General features: G+C 29.3%; 1 protein-coding gene across 1 annotated transcript in view; it reads right to left on the reverse strand.

Moving 5' to 3' along the window:
• Positions 1–19,407, reverse strand: part of LOC107447259 (ataxin-3) — a 32,066-nt gene extending 12,659 nt beyond the window's left edge. Inside the window, exons 1-5 of the mRNA XM_016062134.3 lie at positions 19,199–19,407; positions 16,283–16,447; positions 12,069–12,205; positions 6,087–6,241; positions 217–465 (exon numbers count right to left, since the gene is read on the reverse strand). Coding sequence (XP_015917620.2) covers positions 217–465; positions 6,087–6,241; positions 12,069–12,205; positions 16,283–16,447; positions 19,199–19,222 — 730 coding nt within the window. The 5' untranslated portion in view covers positions 19,223–19,407. The remainder of the gene's footprint in view (positions 1–216; positions 466–6,086; positions 6,242–12,068; positions 12,206–16,282; positions 16,448–19,198) is intronic.
• Between the last annotated feature and the right edge of the window lie 1,755 nt (positions 19,408–21,162).

The raw sequence follows: 21,162 nt of genomic DNA on the forward strand, positions 1-21,162 counted from the left end.
TTTTTTTATATATATATATATATATATATATATATATATATATATAAAGTCCACAGCCTGAGCCCTGGCAGAGGTCTAAAACCATCACATTGAACATGTGGCGGATTAAAGTAGCTTGAAGCATTTAAAACAATAATTACACTGTGGCAATTTCTATTAACAGTTTATCAATGACAAAACTTGTTCTATAAACTGAAAAGAAGCATGAATTCTTACCACTTAAGCTCATAGACAAAGCAACTTCTAAGCAATCATTCTCCATTTGAATAGACTCTGCTAATGTCCGTGTGAGAGTGTCCGTCAATGTCTTGTCCTCCTCCTCGTCATCACACTGTATTAAATTACTGGCCACTTTCGTCTCCGTTAAAAGGTTAGGTTTTTTCACTTGGACAGCAGGATGAATTAATAATAATCTATCAGCTGCACAATCAGGCAACCTCCCATCAACAATGAATATTGAATACCCTGTTGAGGATATTTGTAAAATAATTAATATAATTACCTAAATACCTAGGTTTTAAGTTCAACTAAATTTTCTGACTTATATTCTTAGAAAATCATAAAAAATCATTGTCATCTTATCGTTTGAAGTATTCTTATTCAATGAAAAAAAATCACATGACATGATCATTAGTAATCAAAGATCCAGATATCTTTTACTGCCATCAACATAAAATTAATAAGTCATATTGGTATGAAAGAATAAATTATTTATTTACCCCAGATTTAATGGTATTTACCAGTAAAACATATTTTTTAATTCCTCCATCATACTATATTCCGTTATTATGTTTTTGGGTCTTGGTTATTGTGAAACAGCTTCCTTAGCAGTTTGTTTTTATTGTACACTCAATGATGAGAACTTATACATTTATTTCAGGCTCTGGATTATCATGTTCAGACAATTATACACCCGTGGCAGAATTGTGGCGACATTGTTGCAGAACATTACAGAGTTCGAGCAGAAAGATTTTTTATTTGGGAAGCAAAGAGGTTTGAGTTTTTTATCTGCAGAATTTTTCAAAATATTTTTTTTTCTTCTCCTTTCAGAAGAATTATATTCAAAAAATGCCTTTTTCCCATATCCGAAGTGGAATGAAGGCTCATGTTTTTTTTTTAATTCCCTACTTCTTTCTGCTGCAATGACTGGTTTTAGCTAGAATTTCAGATTGATATTATAAAAAGTAATTTCCAAAGATCAAAAATTTAAAAAAGGTTAACTATAAAAATATTTTTTTAGAACAGGAGAATAGCACCAATATGCACTTTTTTAATGTTTAAATTTTAAAAAAATTCTTACATTTATAGTTAATAAAATCATATACTGTTCTGTTCTATACATGAAGGCTTTTCTTAAAATAAAAAAAAAAAGCACTTCTGTTACTTTAAATTAGTAACATATATATTTGCTACTATTAAAAATGTCTTTCACTAAGGTATTAGTACTAGAGAGAATTGTCGCAGAAAGCTCGAAAAAATTCTGCCACAAGGATTATACATATTTCAAATATAAAAAAACACAAAACAGCTCTCTTTATCTGAAGCCACCTTATTCCCTTCGCTATATTCTCCCTGCAACATGTCCATAATCATCTCATTTCTCACGAGAGTCCATCCCTTTTAAGAAATCTTTCCTTCCCCACGATAGGGGAACAACACTTCCCATGTCCTTCAACAACTGACCCTCAGGTCAGGGGTTGTTCAGACATGTGGGAGTGGAATCAGAGTCCTGACAATTATTAATCAAAATTAAAGGTTTAAAACTTTAGAATAGATCCTTGAGGAACACCACGGTTTGAAAAAATATAATTACTAAAATTACTTCGGATTTTAACTCTATGTTCTCTGTTTGAAAGATATGAAACAAACCAATTTAACATAATTCCTCTGAAACCAGCAAATTCTAATTTTTTAATTAAAAGATTGTGATTGACATTATCGAAAGCTTTTGATATATCAAGAAATATAGCTACTGTTATCTTATTTTCAGCAATACTATTATGAATAAATTTTGAAAATTCCAAAAGAGCTTTTTCTGTACTTTTGCCTTTAATAAATCCATGTTGATTAACAGAGAAAAAATTTGTATGTTTTAAATAATTGTACATTTTATCAGCTAGAGCTTTTTCAATGAATTTGGAAAAAACAGGTAATATTGAAATTGGTCTATAGTTTGATAGGCAATTTTTATCGCCGGTTTTAAAAATAGGAGCCCTTTCCTTTTGAGAATAAAAGAAACCTTTTGAGAATAAAAGAAACTCTGCAATGACTGGCTTTAGCTAGAATTTCAGATTGATATTATAAAAAGTAACTTCCAGACAGCAAAAATTTAAAAAAGGTTAACTATACAAATATTTTTTTAGAACAGGAGAATAGTACCAATATGCATTTTTTTATGTTTAAATTTCAAAAAAAATTCTTACATTTATAATTAATAAAATCATATACTGTTCTGTTCCATACATGAAGGCTTTTTTTTTAAAAAAAAAAAGAAGAAAGTGCTTCTGTTACTTTAAATTTAAATTAGTAACATACATATATGCTACTATTAAAAATGTCTTTCAGTAAGAGAGAATTGTCGCAGAAAGCTCGAAAAAATTATGCCACAGAAATTATACATATTTTAAATATAAAAAAACACAAAACAGCTCTCTACATCTGAAGCCACCTTATTCCCTTCTCTATATTCTCCCTGCAACGTGTCCATAATCATCTCATTTCTCATGAGAGTCCATCCCCTTTAAAAAATCTTTCCTTCCCCACGATAGGAGAACAATACTTCCCATGTCCTTCAACAACTGACCCTCAGGGGTCAGGGGTTGTTCAGACGTGTGGGAGTGGAATCAGAGTCCTGACAATTATTAATCAAAATTAAAGGTTTAAAACTTAATCTGCTGTTTGGTTATAACAAAGCAATGATATATTACTTCCATGTGTAAAATTTCATGATCAAGATATTTGTAAACAATTATTTCACAATTTACAATGATTAAACTACATATAAATTATACTTACTATTTAAGAAGCAACATTTACTTTTAAAATAAATTTGTTAAAATATCTCGAACAGAAAAAAAAAAATATTGGAGATTTCATGATGTGCACCATTATTTATGACAAGGGAAAAGTATGATTTTTTTTTAAAAAAAAACTTCATTACAGTCTTTACCTACTTACTTTCAGTAATTTTACTAATGGTTATACATTTAATAAATCAACTTGAAAAAAAATTGATTATCCAGTAATTTTGAGATACATTTCATGGTGTCGTATAATTGTAGTTCTATTGTGTTTAAAGATAGTCTTGCCGAGAAAATAAAAGACCACGATAATTTGAGTAATAACAATCTATGGTTTGCAAAAGAAATATTCAACTATGAAGAATTTACATAAATAATCCCAAAAAATTGAAACGGAAATATATAACTTGAATAAAAATTTAATTCATTTGTTTCAAAAATATACAAATTGGAAATAAGGAAATAACGGTCCAAATGTTTCAAGAGCACAAAAACAGGTGCCCATTTTCAAGACTTGGAGCACTTGAAACATGTTGACTGGTATTCCCAATTCATATATTTCTGAAGCAAATTAAGTTTTTAATCAAGTAATTATACAGAGTGCTCGTTTTGATAATCATATAAGTTAATTTAGTTAGAGAAAGCAATAAACCAGGTAAAAAATCATTTCCTCCTAAATGAAGTAGATTCCAGTTTATTACGGTTTACACAAGTCAAATTTAAATATTTAATTATAACAAGAATTTACATAGCAATCATAATTACATAAAAAAATGGAGAAAAAATACAAAACCATTGATTTACAGTAGCAATGGTATTTAGTTGGTTTCATTGTTATAAGTTACAAAAGTGTAATTAGATTGAAAAAAAAATATTTGTAAGCATCATTATATGGTAGTTAGTAAACAATTATTTTTTTATACTTCCATAAAATTTACTTGAACAATAAAAACTACAACATTAGGATTAGAGTAGGAAAAATGCAGTTTTTTTAAATAAAAAAAATTCTTCCTCTGGTTTAAACCCGATTTTTGTGTTTTTTTTTAAAGCAATATGTCAAATTGTATTTTAATTCCTTAATTGAAATTAACTAAATCGTTACAAAGTATTGCATAGTATTTATCAGTTAAGGTTTTTATTAAAAATTCAATTTTGCTCCTTAAATTAACATAAAGAATTATTTTAACATAAAAACAGCTGGATACTTTAAAAATGCTTTTATGAAACTTTACAACGACAGTTAACATGCAAATAAACACTTAGCATTTATATTTTATTTTAGTAATATATGTTAAAGAGTGATTTCCTGTTTTGCTTACCTGCAATATGAAATTGCAATGCTTTAGTAATGTTTATTTAATATCATTTTTTAGCTATATACAATTTATAATATTAGTTTTAAATTTCATGAAATACACATTTCTTTCTTTTTTTTTTAATCCATTGAACCAATACAAATTTTAAATATATTTAAGGCAATATATCATACATATTTTTTGTATATATACCATATTAATTATACATTATTTTACATATTCCATTGATTAAAATATATTTAAAAATAATGGAATGATGAAATAGTACAAAAATAACATGGGCTGTAAATAAAATAGTAAAAGTAAGTTTTAGTACTAATGGTTTAATAATAAACAAAATGTAAACTACTTTCCCCCCCTTATTTTAACATAATAGAGATTTAAGATTAATAATGTGAGAGTTTGTAGTTGTCCAGAAACATCTAATTTTTCTGATAAAATATATTTTGTCATTATTTGTTCTTTATTTTTAGCTCTTTGTCCTGATATTTCTGATTTGCGTGCGTTCAAAGCATCCCATTTTCAGCTTATATTAATGCAATTTTTAAAAGTATTGTTTTGAATAATTCAAAGATTAGAATTTTTGATCTAATAAATAATTTATTCAGATATTTACTTTTGAACATAAATGCCAAAACCTATATCTACTGTGTTTTCATTTCACAATTATTGAAGCCACACTTAAAAATATTTGATAAAAGTCATAAGCTTGATTGCAAATTTTAAATGAATACTGGTGTGAAGAAAAATTAACTAATTGATACTGATTATTCTTTTATTGGACAGCATGATTAAAATTTCCTAAATATTGATATCAAATGGTGATGAGTTGTTCAGTGTTCTATTAATAAAATTTTAGTATAAAAATTGCTAAAACTTTTTTATCAAAAAAAACTCTAGAATCAAAAATAGTATATTTTACTATTTATTTTTTCCTTTTTTGTAGGGGTGAAGGGGAAACTCGAATGGGGTTGTTGATTAAAGTAAAAAAGGATTAAAATACAGAATGAGATTATAAAATTAAAATGCGGTGTTCAAAAAAATAAATAAAATTGTGCCCATAACTAATTAACAGAAATAATTAAAACATACCAACATAACAAAAATTTGCTCTTATTGAATTTAAGTAAATTACTCTTTTTTTTAGTTTCTAGTTTGATCTATAGACAAACTGCTCAAAATAAATTAAGAGTAAGTGACTTTGCAGTTGCGAAATCTTACCTTAACTTGTAAATTTAGTTTTCATACATACAGTATTGATATTACGCTACTGTAAATTTTTAATTGAATCTAAATGTGCACATCAATATAATCCGCAGGCAAACTTTATTTTGATTACAAGATGAAATCTTTAATAAAAAACTTCAAAAAGGAAATCTAAAAATGAAAAATAGTGAAAATCTAATGTTTAAACAGAAACACAGATTTTTAAATGTTAAAGTGATTATTTTAAACATTATTATATTTATATTGAAATACTTAACTTTTTAAATATTGAAGTGATTAAAATATTTTACACTTTGGAGCCTATTCTATTCATTAAAAAAAATTTTTTTTTATAAAGAAGCAATTATTAGACTTGTGGAACAGTTTGAAAAGAAATGTGACATTTTTAGAATCATTTAGAACAGTAAATTTACTTAAGTTAATTAAGTTTGTCTGAGGATTACAAGAAGTGCACATTTAGATGTGCACATTCATATTGATGTGCACATTTAGAACATAGTTACAAGAAGTAATTATTTACTACCTTCTTCCTGAAGTTGAGCAAGAAATAGTGCTAGAAAGGTGTCAGATATGAGTTCAGGACCCGACAGCAATGAATTCAAATTGAACCACTGACGCCCAATTTTTCTAATAGTCAGCCAATGGTCTCGATAATTGCAGATGTAGGCAGACATTTTTCTGTAGAAGAAATCAGAATATTCAATTCAAAATAATGTTTATGCTCAGAAACTATCAGAACTAACAATCACTAATGTTGCAAACTAAAAATGAAATGCATTACTTGATAGCATATCAAAGATCCCGGTGTATAAGTCACCTTTTCCTATCCCAAAAATTTTGCCAAAATGAAGCAGTCCACTTATACATTGGCAATAAAGTTGTGCATTTGCTGATCATGAAATAATACCACATTGCAAACAGCAAAATAGATATGATTTAGTTTACTACTTTAAAAAACTAGTTTTAATATGTTATATACAATTAATTTTGCATTTCCTCTCATGATATATCCTTTTATAAACAAAGGCGATTTTTTTTTAGAGAGACTATATTCTAAATTACGTTTTTAAAAAAAATTACGATAATTTATTCATTGTGTTGTGATGACTCAGGGGATAGAGAGTTCACCTTCCAGTGAGATCAACCGGGTTCGAATATCAGCGATGGCTGGTCGATATGAATTTCGGCATCCTGCTTGCACCACCCTACAGTACCGGCAAAAAATATCCTCAGTGGTAGACAGATAATTGGTTAGAGTCCCCTTGCCGTCAAACTAACTGTGGAAGGTTTTCATGGTATCCTTCTCATTTTAACATAAATGTGTGTTAGTTCCATCAAAAAGTCCTCCACAAGGGTAAACTTTTCCAAATACTTAACCCAGGAGTTTCCTTTTCTTCTGGATTGGGTTCAAAATTACTTGGCTACAGAGTTGAACACTAGTAGTCCTAAACTCAAAAACATTGGGCCGGCTGTTCAATGACGGTTATAAAATAATTTATTCAAGAGAATTTTAGGAATATAACACAATGAGAATTTGAATACCATAAAACTAAAGATTTAAAAATTGCAGAACATCTATTTTTTATTCAATAACTTAAGCAGTGTCGTAATAAAGATCCCACACTGCAATGGAATCTTTTAAATAAGTATATTTTATTTTAAATAAAATTGTTCATTCTTCAAATCGATTATTTTTTAATAAAAGAATTTTTACTATCTTACTTATTTTTCACTGTGACGTTTTAAAATTATTCAAAAAAGAAGAAAAGGATCACAGTAGAAAATATAACTTATTTGAGGCATTTAATTCTGCTTTATTCTACTGTTTTATTAGTTTTTATACTACTCACAGAGATTTTTTTAATCAAAATTTGGGAGGAGTTTATAGTCAGCCAACTGCAGGCGGTTACGCATTACCTTTCATTGAAAAGTATGATTTATTTGATTGAAAGTATAAGTCTTCGATTTTATCTAAAGAGATAAAATCAAAGTTAAATTTTAATTTTTACAGCTGTATTAAATTTGACAATAAGTTTATTTTAATAAACAATAATTTTTTTTTATGAGAACATTTTTTCTAGATAAATAGATGTAATATACTTTATTAACACAAGCTGCAGGAGAGTTTTGCCACAAAATATCACATGATACAGTAACGTATCAATCTGTATTTTATGGAGAAATTTTTTTTTCTGCTTATATCATTACTCTTGTTACTTACATTATCTGGACTTAATATAATTCTTATTAGATTCTAATATAAAATTCTTACTGTTATGATTTTTAGGATATAGGAAACATATATATATACATTTCCAGGGGTAATTGTGAGCCCAAGTCAAAATTCCGGAAAATTTCTTGAGTTAAAAAAAAAGAAGTTTAAATTGAAAAATTAGAAAGAAATTTAAACAAGGTTTTTTTCCTTTTTCTCAATATTTCTTAGTTTACTTAAAATATATTTAAAATTTGACACATACCTATACCATTTACACATACCTATGATGACCTGGAGAAGTAATTAAAATTTACAAATATGTCTTTCTTTCTTGAGTTTATGATTATAACAACTATTTGCTGAGAAAAAATGAATACTAATCATGAATGTAAGCTTAGAAAGTAGCTCTCTGGCTCTCCTTTACAGACAAATAAAAAAAACTGTGTTTTTAAGTTCTACCTTTGAAAATTTGATTTCCGGAAACTTCTGTGATCAATGATTTTTTTAAGCGTCTGAACCTTTGATCTCCGGAAACTTTCGGATCACTGTTAGTGAAAAATCCGGAAAACCGGATTTTTTCCGGAGCACATCCGGTAGAAAAAATTGTTCGCCTTAACTGAATTTGTTTCGCCAAATTTATGATTTTATCACACTCAGCAAGGCGGCAAATGCTTAAATTGTTTATATATGTATGTATATATATATGTATATATATATATATATATATACAGTGTAACGTCCCATATCCGGACGACCCTTTTCCGGAAGGGTCAATTTCCCGGACACTTTTTAACAATCAAAATAAACAAACATCTCTTATCTTCCCCTCTCCTTTAAAAAAAAAAAAAGGTCTTTGGACACGTTTTTTTTTCTTTCTCTAGCTGCTAGTGATTCATGCATTGAACCCATAAATCAACAGAAAGGGGAAGAGAAAACCTCTCAAGACCGTCTCTTCAGGAATGCAGAAAAGGAGGGAGATTTGTTTTCAAAAGAGCACAACAGAGTCCCCTCCCCCCTTCTTTCCTATGCAGCTGGATAGTAAAAAAGGCATTTCCTGGAACCTTTTTATTAGAGTGTTAGGGAAAGATGAAATACTGTGAAAAAGGGTAAACACAGTAGACGTTAACGTGGAGGAGTCACTTTCAGTCACACAAGAAAAAATAAAGGGAACCCAATCAGCATGTCGTGCCTTTATGCTTGATTGATAGCCAATGATGGGAGAGAAAATAAGAATTTGTCACTGCCCTGCCCTCAACTTGAATGACAAATAAGGAGTAAATGAATTCTCTTCTACACCTATCCACCTTAGAGATTGACGGGAATTTCCCCTTCTTGCTTGAATCGTTTCAGTTCAAAATGGCGGAGACAGGAATTAATATTTTCATAACCCTCAACTTGAATGACAAATAAGGAGGAAATGAATTCTCTTCTACACCTATCCACTTTAACTAATGACGGGAATTTCCCCTTCTTGCTTGAATCGTTTCAGTTCAAAATGGCGGAGAGAGGAATTAATATTTTCATAACTGTCAAATTTTTTTTCGTTTTCTATATTTTAAGCAATAATTATTTTTTTCTTATATTTTGTTTTTGATTGATTAGATCTCATTCTAATACTAAAACATTATTGCCCGAAAAATAATGTTTATTTACTTTTTGCTTCTTAACTTTTATTAGATCATTTTAAGCTTTGTTTACCTTGAGGGTCCATTATACGGAAAAATCTAATATCCGGATTTCCAAAAGTCCCACGAATTATATATATATATATATATATATAATGAGTAATTTTTATCCTAGAATAATTATAATTTATTTGGAAATGTCTCGGACGTAAAGGAATACGTCCAAATGATAACCTTTACGTTTTTTCCATCAAATTTTTATTTACTTCTAATTCTAATATGTTTCTCTTGCTCTGTATATATATACATACAGAGCAAGGATATATATATTCTGAGTATAACACAAATTCTAAACTCATACTTTTGAAAATGGAATTTTCACTTCTTAAATACAAAAATGTAGAAAAATTCATGGGTAATTAAGTAAAAATAGATTATTATTATTGAATACGGAAAATTTTCTTTCTCTCCTTTACTTGCAAATAAAATATGACTAACTATAGGTATTGAAAATACAAAGGGAAAAAAAAAGAGGCAAAGCTTAAAGGAGTCTGTGAGAAATAGAACAAAGCAGATCATTTTGTGCGCTGAAAATTTTTTAATTAAAAATATTTTTGCTTAAAAGATTTAGCATGGGACGAAAAGTATCCAATTTAATACTAAATAAAAATAAGCACAGCAGACATTCAATTTTTAAGGTCAAAATTAAAATACTCAATCATCATAATTCTCTAAATTTCACACATAAGGAAATATTTGTGAAAAGATTAATTAGATTTGCAAAAAGAGTTAGTCCCACCTAATTATTTATATGATAATTTGTCCCTTTCCGATTTCTGACTGGCAAAATGTTCATTCCTTAATTTCTATTGCAACTTATGACTTCATAAAGTAGACTTTTATGTACCAGAAAATATATATAGTATTTCTCAATTCTATAAAGTTAACATATTCAATTTAAACAACCATCTCTTTCACAGAAATTTAATATAGTTTAATAAAATAAATCAAAATTTTGTTTTAAGAATTTATGTAAGATTTACAATCATATTTACTTAAGCAATGGTAAAAAATTAACATTATATTGTGGTCATATAAAATTGCTTTTCAATATTTTTTTGTTTAATTGACAAGAGCATAATTACATTGGATTAAAAAATACTTAATGAAAAGTTGTACAGAAACTATGAAATAATTATTATTTTATAGATTCATACAGTTATGGTAATAAAAATTATAGCATCAGAATTGTGTTCCTAAGATTAATTGCTTCCTGCAATGAAAAGAAGTTAATTAATGTATGTTTCTTATAAAGCTGCAGTTTTCCAGTCATGAAAAGATCCACTCAAAAATGTATAGTATGACTGAGAATACAAATTTATAAATATTTATCACTTTATTTCAAACACAGTAGAGTCTCGATAGTTTGAATTTCCAATAAATCCGAGCTAGTAAAAAAAAATCATTCTCGCTTCCAAACCAACACACACAAAACAGGTGGAACAATTACTATGATTGGTTTTACGACGATTACTACAACTGAATGTTAAAAAACAAATTTGTGTATTAAACACTGAAACATGTGAACAGTGTGTTTAAATAAAAAACATTAGATAATTATTTTAAAGTACAATTAACCTGATGCAACAATATAATGAATATTGTAACTTGGTGTAAAGCAGTGAATGTACCCTGATCATCTAACGTAAGTAAATTTTCTTTAAATATATTTTTAGAGGTCTGTCTAGGTTTTTCTGAGAGATACCTATTTTGTGAAAATTTAGACATAATTAGTCAAAATTAAAAATTATATTATAAAATCAACACAAGAATATGGTAAAAATATGGATTTATCGTTTCTTACAGGATACAAAAATAAAATTTCAAGAAAAAATATTTTTTGAAACTACCGTTTTTCCTTAAGTTGAATTAGTGAAGGTACCGTTAAACGGTAGTAAATTTGGCCTGGACAGACCCCTGATTTTTTAATTAAATACTGAAATTTGAAAATTGCTTTGTTCCCATTAATTAAAATTTTTCCTAAATCTCAAGTTCTTGGTAATTCGAGTTTTCGAAATTTCAAGGTAAGCTCAATACTGCCCTCCTCGAATTATCGAGACTCAACTGTATTGTACTACTGTACTTATATATTTATTGCAATTTGCCTTATATATTATATTTGCTTTATATGTATTGATCTTATTGATTCTTATACTGTTTATTAATTAATATCTTCCTTTAAATTGTCATTACCCTGCGCAACTATAACAAAAGGCATTTTGAGATGCTTCAGAATATAAATAGATTTTAAAAAAAAAACAGTATAATTTAGAATAGATTAAAAGATTTCAGGTAATTTTTTTCCTGAATCTTATCAATAAATACTGCTGCTCGTGTAGCTTCTTTACTTACAAACAATTTTAAACAAATTTTTAAAGAGGAAGAGCTGACTGTTATATCAGAGTTAATAAAATTTTTCAGATTATGATATTTAAAGATAGATTCTGGGGTATTTAATTTGTAAGTGAAAGACTAAAATAGTGCAACAATCACATTCTTTGCTATCGAACTGCAGAGAATGACAAGCAAAATAAATATAATCAGCTACTATAATAATAAATTCTAATAAAATACATAAGAGAGCGATGAGGATGAAAGCACTTACGTAGGATCTGTACGAGCCGACTGAGCAAGTGGATTTTGACTACTGTAAGGTATGAGTTCCAATCCCCAAACTTTTAAAGCAGATGCTATTACTTGAATAGAAAAGTAACCCGAATCATCCACATTCGTAGAAGGTTGCTACAAAATATAAATTCAAATTAATTCTTTCATATTGTTTAAAAACTAGAATCAGGGTGTGAAATACCTACTCACCAGCTTGTCATCAAATATCAAGTATTTAAGGCAAGTATGTCTTATCTTTTAAAATATTCAATTCTAAACTACATACAAGTTCAAGCTCTCATTATTTGAAGTAGTAGTTAAATTGGAAAAAAATAAGAAGAAAATGCATAAGTTCTTAAAATTTTACTTTTACCTATAACAATGCTTGCTTTGCTGATATTTTATGTATATGTCACGGCGAAAGACCAAAATCGGTGGTTGTTGACTTTCACAGGTGAATGTTGACAAATGCCAAATACGTCAGGGAAAGATCGAATATTTCATTACATTCTTGTACATTCGGACCCTCACCGGTGCGTGTCGACAATCATAGATATGCTTTGGTGAATGTCCGAAATATTTATTACATTCGATTTTATATGAATTTATTCGTGGATATAATTACATTTATTCGATATTTTAACTGTACACTTATGTTTTTTTTAAGGTTAAGTGCCACTGCCCGGTATACCCTACACTGATGTTTTTTTAAGGTTAATTGCCACTGCCCGGTATATATTTGCCCGTTATACCCTACACTGATGTTTTTTTAAGGTTAAGTGCCACTGCCCGGTATACATTTGCCCGGTATACCCTACATTGATGTTTTTTTAAGGTTAAGTGCCACTGCCTGGTATACATTTGCCCGATATATATGTTTCTTCTAACCTATCGTCAGTAAGTATTAAAATATAGAATAAATATAAATATATCAAATAAGTATATGTTTCTTCTAATCTATCGTCAGTAAGTATTAAAATATAGAATAAATATAGATATATCAAATAAATATAATAATATTAACGAATAAATTAATATAAAATTGGATATAACAAATATTTCGAACATTCACCAAAGCGACTCAGTGATTGTTGACATTCACCGGTGAGAGTCAGAAATAAGGGTATTTAGCAAATATTTCGGACATACACCAAGCGACTACATGAATGTTGACATTCACCGGTGAATGTCGACATTCTCCAGAATTCAGTGTTTCACCATAACATATATATTTTTTTATTATTTGTATGTTGTGGTGGTAAAAAGCTTTTTAAATAAAATATTTAAATTAAAACAGAAATTCTGCTACACTTCAAATATTTGGCAGATCTGCTATATACATTTAGATAATCGTGCCTCTGTAAAATTTCGAAATTATTCTTGTGAATAAAAAAAAAAATTGGGAACGTTATTATTCTGTGCATCAGGGCTGCGGAGTTTGCGCTCTATGAACTAAAATGAAATTTGCTGATGCCAACTTGCTCTTACTCTGTCTTAATATATACAAGGTATCTGCAACATTTTAGATTTTCAAATCCATGACTTTTCATGACTAATTCCAAGAATTTTTCATGACTTTATGAAGTTACTAATTTCTCCGACAAAAACACAACAATAAATTTAAAAAAGCATTATAATAACACTTATTGAAGTGACATGTATAATCAAAACTTATATTCTGCTTCTTCATATTTATGGATGGTGTTTTCTACACTAGTGAACGCTGCAAGCTCGGTACCGCCTAAATTTCCGGGTTACTGTTTCCGTTGTATTTTAAAGCCATTCGGCGTCATTGTGTTTTGAGATTCTTGAAACAATGTATTTGATTACTTATTACTTGTGCTTACAATGCTAACAATACTTGTGTTTACAATGCTAAAAGTGTTAACACTAACGTAAGATGGTGCACAGCTTGCAACAAGAATAAACAGTAATAAACTTATGGAAAGAGGCCAAAACAAGACTGACAAAAAAGCGAGTTATTCAAAATCTAGTAACCATGTCACCTTTTTTAACAATATATTTCTAAATAACTAAAAAAAAATTTCACTTCAAACTCACCAGAATTACATAATAACATTAATATCTTATGAAATACGGCAGATTTGAGCTCAGAAATTATCTAATTTATTTCTTTTATTGAAAACAAAATTATCCGTTTGAAAATATAGCCTCGCAGAATAACATGTAGTAAGCAGCCGCAAACTTTCAAACCGGAACTAGAGCAGGCATACAGCTCGAGATTGTTATTGTTTACATTTCTACTGAAAACACCATCCATAGATTTTAAATTTAAAAACAGAGTAAAGAAAGAGTTGAAACAATAAAATAGCTGGAAAAAAAAACAAAAAAGCAAATAATTTTTTTCTTCTTTTTTTCTGCAGAACAATATTCTAAAGATAAACTTTTCTTGTTCATCAGAAGAAAAAGAAATACTCCTGATTTTTCTGCTCTCATTTCGGAATAAAAAAATTCGCCAATGACTGACTTGCTTCAGCTAGAATTTGAAATTGATAAAAAAAAAAATTTATAATAATAATAAAAATTCTGAAATCACAGAAGTTTAAAAGATAATTTGCTCTAGAAATGATGTTTCTTCTTTCATTTTTTGAAAGATCACCATCATTTTAAAAGAACATGATAAAAACATTTTATATTTTAATCAAATATCACTGTGAGTGGGGATTTTGTAACAAATTCAGATATTCAGAACACCATAAAATTGGGGGGAGGGGGTGAATTCCATTCTAAAAATTAGATTTTTCCGCAACCTAAATCCATGACTTTTCATGATTTTTTTTCAAAAAATAGTTACAATTATGACATTTCATGACAAATTTTGCTCATTACCAAAATTCATGACTTTACATGATTTTTCATGACATTCCAGGTGCTCGGATACCCTGTATATATATGCCAGTGTTTAAAATTATTGGTGGCTGACTGATCTGAGACCACCAAATTCCCCTTGGGTTACTCTGAAATAATACACCCAAGATTGTGGGACAAACAACTAGTCTGCTTTTAATCTATTGTGGAACAATGACAAGTTAATTTGGTTGGAATGGTTTGGGTAGAATGGAATGATTTAACATAGCACTTCTGTGACATATCTTAGTTAAATTTATTCATTTCATTTCTAGTTCATAATAGAATTATTTAACTTTAAGATGCAAAATGTAATTTTAAGAAATAGGAGCACCTTTTTTAAAAAACTGGATGATACATTAAAAAATATTCATGTAATTCAAAATCAGTATTTGACAAATTACAAATTGCCAGAGTTTGAAGTGGGAAATAACAAAAAATACATTGCAAGCATGCATTTTTAAACATTGATGCTTTCTGAATTTCAATTGGATAGTAGCTGCAATTGTGAGCATCTATTTATTCATTTTTTTTTATAAGACCAATTAGTGATTTATTAAGTTGTTAAATAAATTTTCTATAACTAATCAAGTTTTATTCATAATGAATTAATAAATGTAATCTTATTATGAAGCATGAAAATGATTTTACGTGATTTACAAACATATTTAATGTCAAATTTTGTGTGGACCAGTACCTAACGATTATGCCTAAACTTTATTTTATATAGTTATTACTTATATTTTACATATATATATAATTTCTAACGCTGAATATATATCTGCATGTGGGAAGAATAAAATTTAATATTCAGAACAAATCAGTACAAATAAAATTAAAAAATGTTCCTAATATTCTCTAAAATTAAAAAAGATTAAAAAAAATCTATAATTCTAGAATTTCTATCATAACCAAGAAATTAATTTACTACTGAATTAGTAACAAATTCTGTAATTTGAAAGAAAAAAAAATTGTTAAAGTCAACTTTAAGGAAAAATAATTTTTTTTCCTTCTGCACACCCATGCATATTTTATGAATTATGTACAATAAACCACAATGCAAATAAATTAATATCACATTTTAATTTACTTTAAACTTATTCACTTTAAATTTATGCATACTAAATATATTTTTATTTATTGTTTTTAAATTTTATTATGTGCTTCCAGGTAAAATCATTAGTCATACATATTTGTAAGTAATACTTTCACACACTCTAAATACTTATATTCTGCTTTTTAAAAACTGCAGATTTATGTTGCTGCTGGCTCCATCTATATAGATGGAGAAAAAAATGAAAATTGAATTTTCTGCATGCAAAATAGCTTGTTTTGTATTTTTACTTGCAAAAATTTGTGATAATCTTCTGAATGAACTCCACCTTCAGCCATACGAGAACGCTCTTCATCATCCATCTGTCTTGCTAAAGCAGCTAATTCAACAGCAGTAAAATAGTGGGCTTGCAAAAGAGCATTTAAGCAATGTTGAGCACATAATGAACCCTCTTGCTGTGAAAAGAACATTGAAGCATTTTAGAATCTTACTGAAACAAATATTAATAATTCAGTTTATCAAGAACAAATGATTATAGAGTTCTTTATCAAAGAACAACTGGAACACATACACACCCCCTAGCAGAATTGTAGCTACACGGCTACATTGTTGCAGAATGTTAGAGTTCTCACAGAAAAATTTTCTTTTGAAAAGTTTCAATAAATGACATTTCTTTTTCTACAGAAATTTATATTTAATATTTGAATCAAGCATTTAGATAGTCACTCTTTAATATGCTCAAATTACGGCGATGATTGTTGCTGATATATTTCATTCATTGTAATGTTATGATTGCGTTTTCGGCAATTATTGATATTAAACTTTTACGTAGTTTTTAAATATCTAGACATATTTCAAACAATATGGAAATTTTGAATCTTGCATTTGAGTATTTAATTTTTAAGCCAACAATTTTATGGAATTTTTGGCAGTTATTGCTTTTGTTTACTCCATAGTTTTTAAATACGACATATTTATTCATTATTATTTATTACAATAACCTAATCGTAAAACAAGGCACGCACTTCAGGAGTTCGATTCGCATGATTTCATCAATCTTTTTAAGGCAATTACTACTACTACACACACAGATTTCATGATTTTTAATTATTTTTTTATTGTGTTGATTATTTACAAAATATGAAAAAGAAAATAATTTGTGCATTCCCTCCTCCAACAAAATGCGAGAATATCCCCCTTAATATTAGAATAAAAAATTATTTCATGTTCAATTAAAAAAAATTATATATATTTTTTTGTAAACACAGCACTACTTTTACTTTTTAAAATAAGCAATATATATGTTTGTTATTACTAAAAGTATCTTGGAGAAAGATGTTAGTGCTAGAGAGGTTTGTTACAGATGCTCGAAAATTTCTGACACACGTAAATCATACACGTGATTGGTCAAGCACAAAAATGTCTGAAATTTTTTGTGTCTATAAAGTCATACCCATTTATTAGGTCATACATTACACCCCATAGCAAAATCGTGATGTCATTGTTGCAGAACATTACAGAATTCTTGCAGAAAGATTTATCCTTTGGAGGGGGGAACATTTTGATTTTCTTCTGTGCAAAAATTTACGATTTTTTTTTTTTTTTTTNTTTTTTTTTTTTTTTTTTTAGCAGAATTATATTTAAAAGATGCCTTTCTTGTAAATTGGGAGAGGAAGGAACTGCTCCTGATTTTTCTATTTTCATTTGAAAATAAATAAATAAAAAAAGCGATAATGACTGGCTTCATCTAGAATTTCAAATGATTTCCGAAATTGTAAAAATTTAAATGATAGTTTGTTCCAGAAATCATGTTCTATCTTTCATTTTTTTTCAAAGAACATGATATTTTACATTTTAATAAAATATGATAGTCAGGAAAAATTGTTAGAAATTCAGATTTGTAGCAAAAGAATCAATCAATGTGGTACATTTGACCTTTTTTTATTTAATCAACATGCATGTTAAATCAAACCATGATTTTTAATATATTATGCACATGAAAATTTTAAATAATGTATTTGAGTCTTTACTCATGCTGCTTCAATCTTAAATATAAGTAGTGTTTTTATGATTTTCTTTTGGCAATTATTGCTATGAATTTTTGTTCAGTATTTTTGAAATCCTGATGTCTTTCATTGCTCAGCTATTATTATTGATATTTTCGTGATTTTTTTTTATAAAAAATATTGATATTAATACGGCACGGTAAGTTTGAATTGCGGATTCAAGAAATCCCTCTTTGACAAGCTCAATTTGCTCTGTATGTGGTGCTGTAAACATTCTCTTGACAGTTATTTGAAAGAATTTGATCAAATTTTTCTAAAAAAAACCTAAATTCTTTTTTTTACAAAAAAAAAACTTCACAGGGTGGCCACTCAGATTAGGTTTCAAATTTCCCTGATTTTTCTATTTCTGGCCAGGTTTTTGGCTTTTTCTATTCCTTTGTTGGTAAATGTGGCCCACCCTATGAACGGGTGGCGTGTGTAATGTTGCTCGCCTCGGTGACTAAGGTTCATAGATGCCCATCGAGAATAGTTAAAGAGCAACACTTCTGGCATCTTCCAAGGCAAATGAACAAGAATACAGTGCCTACCATTAAAATATTAAAAGAAAAGAGGTTCCTCTTTGAGATATTTTTCCTTAGTTTCTCGCAGGCCACTGCATGGAAGTTGCCACAACTTAAAGATTATTTTGCTGCAGATCATGATAAGGAAATCTCACAATCAAAATATTACAGCAATTTTGCATTCTTAGAGTAATGCGTAATAATGTAAGTAAAATGTGTTTTATTATTAAGGCATAATGTGCCATAGAAATGTATTATAAATGTAAAATGTGTTTTCATTTTTGCCAATAAAAGAATATTGAATTGTGAAAAAAAAAGTCTTTAAAAAATTGCTGTCTGTGAATTCAAAATTAAATGAATATCATCTATAAAAGTCTCATAGGCTATAACAAAATTAAAGAATGAGAAGTAAAGCTCACATTAATATGTTTTTCATTTTGAAAAAAAAATTGTTTCTAAATCATAACTTCACTAAGCATATTCAAAAACTCACAATAATCCAATTAACTCGAGAATAAAAAGTAAAAATTATATAAATTTAATAAACTTAGAAGTAACAGGTAAAGTGGGCAATGAGATAAATATGCTTTGACATAACCAATATTTAAAAAGTTTTTTAGTGAAATGACATGTTTGCTACCTTTTCGTGAAATATTTCTTCCATTGCAATAAAATAATTGAAACTGTAACTTAAGGCTTGAAAACATCGAAACCTGAACAATAAATGTTATTAAAAACGGCAATAAATTGTAAATATTTTGTTATTTTAACAAATTAATCCACCGGACCCATTCTCACCAAAGTTGTTGACACAATTCATTTAATTTTTATGTTTTCATTTCAGTTTCAACCTTGTTGCCAAACAAACATTACTGTAAAAGAACCCAAAATTCACTTATGCGAGCCCAACATGCTTCTAAACTTAAGGTTATTTTCACTAAACAGATTAGAAAGTATTCTCACTGGATGCGAAATAATTATAAGAAGAAGAAGGGAAGAAATTTGTGAAATATATTCTCCCACGAAATTTCACCAATCAGGTTCCAATGATTCCGATCGAAACTGCGCAAATTGCATACAGTGAACTAGCGCGACGTGAAATTCTATGATGCCAATGCAAATGTTCAAAAATAAGGAGTCGATGTTCAAAATGCTTTATTTTTGAATAGGTTGTTGTTGTTAATTTACGTCGCACTAGAGCTGCACAATGGGCTTTTGTTGTTGTTGTTCATTTACGTGGCACTAAAGCTGCACAATGGGCTATTGGTGACGGTCTGGGAAACATCCCTGAGGATGATCCGAAGACGTGCCATCGCAATTTTGATTCTCTGTGGAGAGGATGGCACCCCCGCTTCGGTAGCCCGACGATCTGCACGCGATGTCGAGCACTTTAAGGTAGAACAGTTTAACGAGGACCAATACCGCACAACCTCGGTCCCTACGCAGCCTGATCCAAGTGGTCACCCATCCGCACACTGACGTAGCCAGTGATGCTTGACTTCGGTGATCTGCTGGGATCCGTGTCTTAACGATCAGTCCACTGCGGGACATTTTTGAATTGGTAGGAATAGTTTGTCTAAAGTAAGAACTCCCCCAGACATTCGTCTGGACTTGTGGATGTGACTATGGTAACGAGGTATGACCATTTCAAGTGCAGGATCACTGTTTTGGAGTGTTTCTGGTTCGGGTCCTCGAAAGAAAGGGAATATCTTTCTTCGTTCTATTGTTTTAGTCCTAGAGTGCGAATCTACCATCTTTAAAATGCGCCATTCTTGTTTCCATAGCACCAGACTTGAAGTTTTTACCTTAGACAAACTAACTATAAGTACTTTATTAACGTCGTGCTTAGAGCTGCAGAATATAAAAGGGCTCTAATATTTACGGCAGATTCTCTGAAAAATGATTGGAAACGATACGATTTCCAAGTACGCAGAGGCGCACGAGCTTATTAAAATTTTCTGCGATGGGCAGCAAGTTTCCTAAAGGAGAATTCACTGCTACACCAATAATCGACGTCCAGAGATAAAGGAATCTGATTGGTAAGTTTTACACGGGAAAGTATATATCTCCATGGATGATCGAAGGCATTAGGCAGGAATGCTCTTCAACTTTAATCTGTCATATTACCGCCAAAGCGATTGTCTTAAAAGTTTAAACTTTTATGTGGTTCAGAGCAATCCCTAGACTCCAAAATGGACAATACACTGAAACCCATGGGTTTGAGATCTGGAGGGAAAAGTCAATATCTCCTAGAAAAGAGAAGGCCTCAGCACGGATTACCATAAAAAAGAAGTTTGATCCTATAGTAGTCCAAACGTAAAGACATCTTTAGTGTTTACTACCTCCTCACAGCATAGAAGTCAGACCATAGTGATATCTTTATTTTTCATCGACTGTGCAGTTTATATTCGTTACGTCGGACTATCAAATTGATTCGTGCCGAGGTCTTTTTTCTAGGTGTTGGTAGAGTGGCCATTTTTTAGATGATTTCACGTCAGGAAAATGTGCCTTGTACCACTCCTCGTCTTTTTTGCCCTTGAGAGCTGGAACTGAGTCTAGTTGAAACATTCAGTTTACATTCTTTTTGGCCCACGGGAGCGCAGC

This window comes from Parasteatoda tepidariorum, chromosome 8, assembly GCF_043381705.1.
Source record: "Parasteatoda tepidariorum isolate YZ-2023 chromosome 8, CAS_Ptep_4.0, whole genome shotgun sequence".
In the NCBI taxonomy this organism is placed as follows: domain Eukaryota; kingdom Metazoa; phylum Arthropoda; class Arachnida; order Araneae; family Theridiidae; genus Parasteatoda; species Parasteatoda tepidariorum.